General features: G+C 39.3%; 1 protein-coding gene across 1 annotated transcript; it reads left to right on the top strand.

The window, feature by feature from the left end:
• The first annotated feature begins 5310 nt into the window (after positions 1-5310).
• LOC137641142 (far upstream element-binding protein 3-like) lies at positions 5311-5820 on the top strand. Its single transcript, XM_068373585.1, has one exon. The coding sequence runs from the start codon at positions 5311-5313 to the stop codon at positions 5818-5820; it is 510 nt and encodes a 169-aa protein (XP_068229686.1).
• The last annotated feature ends 3070 nt before the right edge of the window (positions 5821-8890 follow it).

Below are 8890 nucleotides of genomic sequence, written 5' to 3'. Positions count from 1 at the left end.
AAAGGATGCAACCGGAGTTTGGAGAAGTTATGCATCAAACGCGCGAAGAGATCTGAGAAGACCAGTTCCGCTTCGGCTACGTACTCTTCTCAGGCCTTGATCCCAAGCCAGACATCTAAAGAAGTCGGTTCTTATTCAGCCACCTCCCCCGTCGGTGACGATTCACTCAGACGCCTCAAAGGAGGGATGGGGAGGTCACTCTCATCGGAAAACAGTCCAGGTTGGTCCAAGCTATACAAGACCTTTCACATAAACTTTCTAGAAGCTATGGCAGTGCTCCTTACCTTAAAGAAAGTCTCCCCGCGTCACTCGATCCACATAAGGTTGGTGATGGACAGTGAGGTAGTTGTGAGATGCTTGAATCGACAAGGATCGAGGTCACCACCACTCAACCAGGTGAGGTTGGCCATTTTCCGATTGGCGGAAAAGAAGAAGTGGTACCTGTCGGCAGTTCACCTTCAAGGAGTCCGCAATGTGACAGCGGACGCTCTATCCAGGTTCACACCGATAGAGTCGGAATGATCCTTATACGCAGGATCATTCTCCTTCATTCTGAATCAAGTCCCAGAAATGCAGATAGACCTCTTTGCGACGAAAGACAACAAGAAGTTGCCCCTGTACGTGTCCCCGTACGAGGACCCCTTAGCGGAAGCAGTGGACGCGATGTCCCTCGACTGGAACAGATGGTCCAGGATTTATCTGTTCCCTCCTCACAACCTTCTGTTGAGGGTCCTCAACAAACTGAGATCCTTCAAGGGGGTAGCGGCAATAGTGGCCCACAAGTGGCCGAACAGCGTGTGGTTCCCCTTGGCATTGGAACTACAGCTGAAGTTTGTACCGCTACCATATCCAGTTCTGACCCAGTGAGTCCAGAAGTCGACAGTCTGCGCTTCATTACAGAAAACCCGGACCCTGCAGCTCATGAGAAAGCGTTTCAGGATTTCGAAAGCCAGCATAGACTTCCTAGAGGAATATAAGTGCAAATCTACTAGAAGGCAATATGAGTCATCTTGGAGAAAATGGGTGGCCTTTGTCAAGGCGAAGAATCCGCAGGAGATCTCGACAGACTTCTGCTTATCTTTCTTCATCCACCTCCATGGTCAAGGGTTGGCAGCTAACACGATTTCAGTGTGTAAGTCTGCTTTGACAAGACCCATTCTATATGCCTTCCAGGTCGACTTAGGTAACGAGATCTTTAATAAAGTTCCGAAAGCCTGCGCTAGGCTCAGACCTTCAGCACCTCCAAAGCCCATTTCATGGTCTTTAGACAAAGTTCCTCATTTCGCTTCTCTGTTGAGCAATGAAGAGTGTGCGTTAAAGGATTTGACACAAAAAGTTATTTTCCTATTTGCACTCGCGTCCGGGGCCAGGGTTAGTGAGATCGTAGCCCTCTCGAGAGAGGCAGGTCGTGTTCAGTTCCTGGATGGGGGAGAACTGAACCTGTTTCCGGATCCTACGTTTCTCGCCAAGAATGAGTTACCCACCAACAGGTGGGGTCCCTGGAGAATCTGCCCTCTGAAAGAAGATGCATCTCTATGTCCAGTAGAATGCCTAAAGGTCTATCTTCATAGAACTTCAGACTTCAGGGGTGGTCAACTATTTAGGGGAGAAACATCAGGCTCAAATTTATCTCTGAATCAACTCAGAGCGAAAATCACATATTTTATTCGCAGAGCGGATCCTGACAGTACACCCGCAGGTCACGATCCGAGGAAAGTTGCCTCATCCTTAAATTTCTTTAATTGTATGAATTTTGATCATCTCCGTTCATACACTGGCTGGAAGTCTTCCAGAGTGTTCTTTCGCCACTATGCGAAGCAAGTAGAGGAACTAAAGAGATCTGTGGTAGCAGTGGGTCGCATCGTTAACCCTACTGTTTAACTCTGCGAGGAACAGTGGTTTTAATTGGGACGATTAATTCCAGGGTGAGTGTGTAGTTACATACTGTACTACAAACTAAATGAGGGCACTGAGTTGCCCATATAGACTGTTCCATTTCCAAAGGTGAACCTAGCATAAGTGCAGACATGTGTGCCGAGCGTTTCTAACGCTAATGTGATTGATTTGTAATACAGACTTTTATGACTTTGATACCTCGGTATCTTAAAAAGTGGCATTTAATGTTTTTTCTTTCAGATAAACAAGTTCTGTTTACTATCATACTTATGCTTGAAGTTTTGGGTTATCCTCTTCTTATATATATATATATATATATATATATATATATATATATATATATATATATATATATATATATATATATATATATATATATATATATATATATATATAATTGTTGTTAACCTGTCTATTTATTGTCTGTCAATAAACTTGTTCTTGAGAACCTTGCGTCTCTTCCACCTGTGTCAATTTATTGGTATAATTGAGCATTCATTCTATGTACCTTATCTGGGATAATTCTAATAGAATTGTTCCTTTATGCAAGCTATGTTGCATTGGTTTATGATTCCCTTAACGGGAGGACTCCGTCCCATAAGGGGACGAGGGCGGTTTTACTAGTTTCTTCCTATGCGGATATAAACCTTTGTCCAATACAAGTATTGTGCGGATAACTGGTCGATATTTCATATTGACGCAGTGGTTCTTTACAAACTATGCTTTACTTAATATAGGGTGAGACCACTATATTAGCTTGCCTGGTATTCATACATAGGTATATGTACTCTTCGAGACTTTCCCAGAGCCCAGTAAGACTCTTCCCTGTAGGGGGCAGGAAGCTCTAACATGGTTTATAGTTAGCTGAAAAGATGTATAACGGTAACATCTTAGGTCTCTAGGTCTAGTCGACCGGGGAAAAATTACTTCCGGGGAGTACGGCACGTTCTAAGAATCCACAGATACAGTAATGCTCTGGTACACTTCCATCAGGACGACATGGCTTGAGCCCAAAAAACAGATTTTGAGCGAAGCGAAAAATCTATTTTTGGGTGCGATGGCCATGTCGTCCTGATGGACCCGCCCTTCCCTTTCTAAGAAAGGGCTGTAGGACCCCTCACTACATACAGTATCTGTAGCACCTCGTGTACGCTACAAGGAATACAGATGGCGCCAGGATTGGCATCAGGCACGCTTACGAAACGGGAGATAGGGAGCCTTGGGAGCGGCTCCCCCTTTTTCTTTCCCGATTTCGTTTCTTGCCAATTGACCCCTGCGATACGTAATCTCTGTTCGGGGTGTAGATTGCCATGTGGCGTGTCAAGAATACGTCCTCTGATATGTCGCGATATCCCATTCACGAGGGATACTCGCTCCAGGAGTTAGAATTCTGGTACCTTAAGGTAAATTCTCTGGGAATATCGCCGTAGTTGTAATATACCCTAGGAAGCTACCCTATAGGAACTTCCATCAGGACGACATGGCCATCTCACCCAAAAATAGATTTTTCGCTTCGCTCAAAATCCATTATATACATATAGGTGTATATATATATATATATATATATATATATATATATATATATATATATATATATATATATATATATATATATATTTATATAATGAATAGACAACGTTTTAGTGGCGTCAAATTTTTCATATTCATATTTCAAAGAATCTAAAGATTTCATTTATCAATTTTGTCATTTTATCCGATTTTTCAAAAATTTTTGTAGAAAACTTTCATCTTGATCTTGAAAGGGCTCATATAAGCAAGTACACTGAAGACTGTGAGGATCCTAGCTTTGCGAGGAATGAAGAACTTGGCAAAACTTCTAATCAACGGAGGAGTGCGTTTGAGATCAGCTCTGGAGGAAGAGCTGGACTTATGCAATGCCGCTCTTCAGCATCTGCAGGATTACAGGACCCAAAACGGGATGTGGCGGCGTCTGCATTCTGCCCTTGGGTACGTCGGATTATCGAACCTTGTGAGGTACGAAGAGCCGAACTTGTCACCCTGCGACGGAACTCTGCTGGAGCTGGCGAAGGACATTGTTGGAGGAGAAGCGGGGAAGGATGAGGCTCTCCGCTTGGTCGACCGCTATGTCTTTTGGCTGAAGATGGCTTTGCCCTTGGGCACTGCTGCCTTGGGAGCCTCTTTCTTTTTCAAGTACGTTTGTGGAAGCAACAGAAGAGGAGAGACTGTGAGAGAGGAGCTTTCGCAGGATCTTATTGAAAACCAAAAACGAGTGAAGGAGGAAGAAAATAGGGAAGATGAGGAGAAGGATAGAGAAGAAAAAGTTCTTCCTCTTGACGAACTTCCTCAAAGAGGAAAAGAAGAGGATCTACCGGAAGAAGAAAAGGAGGAAGAAGAAACAGTTCTTCCTCTTGAAGAACTTCCTCAAAGAGGAGAAAAAGGAGAGGACTTACAGGAACAGGAAAAGGAGGGAGAAAAAAATGTTCTTCCTCTTGAAGAATTTGTTCGAAGAGGAGGAGGAGAAGAGGACCTACAGGAAGAGGAACAGAAGGAAGAAGAAAGAGTTCTTCTTGAAGAACGTAGGTCTGAAAATGTTCTCCCGAAAGAAGAAACAGAAAATCCAAATATTAACGATTTTGATGCTCGTCATCTAACTGAAAGGATCCAGAAAAAAAGAAATGACAAGAAAGAAAAACGTAATGTGACGTTCGCAAACCAAGCGAAAAAACCAGCTGGCAGATGCGGACCTCTTCGATACGCTGTAGGCGAAACGTCCACCTTCTCCTGCCACGGAGATGTGAATTGGGGAATGATAGTCGGAAAAGGGGGAAAGTTCGAGAAGATGGCCAATGCACAACATGGAGTTCGCTTGGTTGTGGATAACATATCGAGAACGGTTAAACTCACCGGACCTAGGAAAGGTATTGAAAAGGTTTACAAAGAAATCCTTTTCCGAGTTGACAGAGCTTTTAATCTTGGCGAACTAACTCAAGTCTCCAAAGGACTGTATGATGTAGGAAACGAACATTTCGTGATGCTAGTCGATAAGGAATTCCGGGAGGTCCTACGGGGACCACAGGACGTAACCCTTAAAAGGTTGTACACAGAACTGAATGTGGCCATCTACATCCCGGACGATTCCGATGAGCGCAACTACATCACTATGTGTGGCCCCAAGCAAAATGTTCTGAGAGCTGAGAGAAGAATAACGGAACTGATTGATGATGTCGAAGACTTTCCAAGGGATGAGTACATTCAACTCATGAGTTTGGACTGCTATGGATTCCATCTTCCAATCCAAGGCAGAATAATTCTTCTAGCCCGAAGACGATATATGATGGAAGAAGTAAAGCACCTCTATGATGTTCAAATGATTGTGCCCACAGCTCATGATAATAGAGAAATTGGTTACCTATGGAAGGATTGCACAGAGTAATGGCAGGATATTATCACTTCTATGTAGATCCTGAACACAAAGGACTCCTGGTTGGACAAGGTGGACAAAATATGAAGAGAATCGAAAGGACTTACAACGTTTCGATCATCATTTACAAGAAAACTGATGGATTCGTTACTTTACAAGGACAACTTGAGGACGTCGTGGACGCTTGTCAAGATATCAACGCTGACATGCCCCAAACTTCCCAAAGGAGCTATGGAGGAACAGGTTTCCCAGAGGAGGAAATTTTCCAAGGCCTGATTAAGATTGGGAATCACCTCTACAAAATGGTCTTGAATCGAGATGTGCGAGCGATGGTCATCGGCAGAGGAGGCAAGAACATCAAAAAGCTGATCGCTGATCACAACGTCCGCTTCCAAGGGCCCAAGACGAATGACGTCTCCAACGAATGTACAATCCGAGGGGAGGAAGATAGCGTGATTGCTTTCTACAACGATGCCTTTGAACTCATCAAGAATAAACGACAGATGGACGGCAAGGGATAGGACGGGAATGATGGACAGGACGAGTGAGGTGGGAGACATGGTGAAAGGACAATAGGAGATTTCTAATTTTGTTAAATAAAATGTGGATTAAATACTCAATATACATTATTTCAAATAGTTAGAAACCTTAGTGGAACAAATGTTTTTGTTGGGTTTTATTGAAATAGAAAAATAATGAAAATAAAGAAAAAATAAAACCAAATAAAAAAGATAAAAAATGTAAAAAAAAAATTTTTAAAAAGAAAAAATGAATACAGATATAAAAAAAATCTTATAGTGGAACAAAGGTTTTTGTTGGGTGCTATTGGAATGAAAATTATATAAAAAGAAAAAAAATGGAAACTAAAAAAGAGAAAAAAAGTCTTTTAGTGGACTGATCTCCATTAATGAGAGATTATAGTTTAGTTATAAGGAGAGCATGAATTTACATTTTCTTTTGGTTATTGTAGCAATGGACTAACAACCTAGCTTGGAAGAGGAATAGGGTCAACCTAGAGGATTAGTTCTGCAGAAGGAAGCCGCTTGGTTTCTTCTAAAATGCTATGTACCTTGATGCAGGTGTAGAGGGCCCTGTCAAGTGTACAAATGGTCGGATATCTAGATCTATTCTTCCGGATACTGACCTTCGGGTGATTCTGTTTGAATACACACACACACACACACACACACACATATATATATATATATATATATATATATATATATATATATATATATATATATATATCTATATATATATATATATATATATATACACACATATATATATATATATATATATATATATATATATATATATATATATATATATATATATATATATTCATATATGTACACTATATAAAATATTTAAATATGGATATATATATATATATATATATATATATATATATATATATATATATATATATATATATATATACATATAATTAATATATATATATATATATAATAGATATATATACATGTATATGTATATATAGTATATACATACATACATGTATATACACATATATATGTGTACGAATTTTTTTTCTTAGTAGAAGGTTGGCCAGGGCATCAGCCACCCGTTAAGATGCTACCGCTTGAGACCTATTGGGTCCTTTGACTTGTCAGACAGTGCTACATTGGATCCTTCTCTCTGGTTACGGTTCACTTCCCCTTTGCCTACCCATACACCGAATAGTCTGGCCTATTCTTTACAGATTCTCTTCTGTCCTCATACACCTAATAACACTGAGATTACCAAACAGGTCCTCTCTCAAGGGGTTAACTACTTCACTGTAATTGTTCAGTGGCTACTTTCCTCTTGGCAAGGGTAGAAGAGACTCTTTAGCTACGGCAAGTAGCTCTTCTAGGAGAAGGATACTACAAAATCAAATCATTGTTCTCTAGTCTTGAGTAGTGCCATAGCCTCTGTACCATGGTCTTCCATTGTCCTGAGATAGAGTTATCTTGCCGGAGGGTACACTCGGGCACACTATTCTATCTATCTTGCTCTTATTTTATTAAAGTTTTTGTAGTTTAAGTATGAAATATTTATGTTAATGTCGTTTTTGTTCTTAAATATTATATTTTAATTACTTCTATCATTTCCTAATTTCCTTTCCTCACTGAGCTATTTTCCCTGTTGGAGCCCCTGGGCTTATAGCATCCTGATTTTCCAACTAGGGTTGTAGCTAATAATAATAATAATAATAATAATAATAATAATAATAATAATAATAATAATAATAATAATAAACCTTGTCTCCCTCTTAAGGGTAACACCCAAAAGAGAGAGCGTTCATGGTTTCTCAGCAAATCTCTGCATGAGGTTACTAGACCAATGGTTTTTCCTTGACCACTACTGCCACTTGCATTCACTTACAACGAAGTTGCCTAGTGAGAATGTACCCGGAATCGAACCACAGACCCTGCTATTGTACATAAGTGCTCTGCCGTTACGTTATATTGAAGGTTGTGTTGTCTGTATGTACGTCTACTCTCACATCTAGCCATTTCCAAAATTGTCCGCAAAATGCAATTTTACTGAGTATTATAGTTGGAAGATCAGAGCCTAAAAGAATAAATAAACTCAATTTAATGGCGATACCAAACCACAACACCCATTTGCTTAAACTTTACACAATTCTGCTTTAGGCAAAAGCATAATTGTTAGGTTTACACCAAAGAGGTCAAACTTGAACATTGGCTTATCATTTATGTTCTTCCGGTATTTCAGGATAAAATTGTTTGCTTATTTCCTTGATGCATACCCTGTGTGACAACTCCTAGCTTAACGCATTATTTAAAAAATCCAATATTTTTTTTTTTCAAAAAAGATAAGCCTCCTGTTTCTCCAAAAACATTTGTTACGTTAAAAAAAGAATGTTCCTATCAATTACGTTGACAGCCTTTTCATTTATGAGGACAACAGGCTTATCCTTTATGTACTACCGTGACCAATTTCAATACAAAATATAATTGAAAAGGAAACTTAAATCTGTTTAATACAGTACTTTATACATATCCCAGTATAAAATATACATTTATGAACTTGTGTATATATATGTATATATTATACACATATATATACATTATATATATATATATATATATATATATATATATATATATATATATATATATATATATATATATATATATATATTCTATATGCAAATATATTTCTTAGTCTGGCTATCAACATTCACACAGTTTCTGGACTGCACACAGAAGGCATTGATTTAAAATCTTCGGAGAATTTGATACCTGTCAAAACAATGCAGTGAATATCATAATCCAATTTGCGTCAGTGTCTTTCTCCATGCAAGTTCAATCAACGTGCCATAATTGTATAACTAATCCGTCCTGTAAAGGTTATGAGTTGAAAAATTGTATTACTGTGGTGGCTGTCATTCTCCTTTCGCCTTACATGGAACTTATGTCAGAAAGTGAATGTTGAATAGGAGTGAAAGAATATCGAATTGTTTCGCTTTTAAATGATTTAGGCCTCCAAGCAGCTTACACTTCTATACACAAAACAGATTTTTTATCAATTTTCGACGCACGGAGATTGAGGAAAGAC

This window comes from Palaemon carinicauda, chromosome 5, assembly GCF_036898095.1.
Source record: "Palaemon carinicauda isolate YSFRI2023 chromosome 5, ASM3689809v2, whole genome shotgun sequence".
Classification (NCBI taxonomy): Eukaryota; Metazoa; Arthropoda; class Malacostraca; order Decapoda; family Palaemonidae; genus Palaemon; species Palaemon carinicauda.
This window is presented reverse-complemented; position numbering and strand designations above follow the sequence as displayed.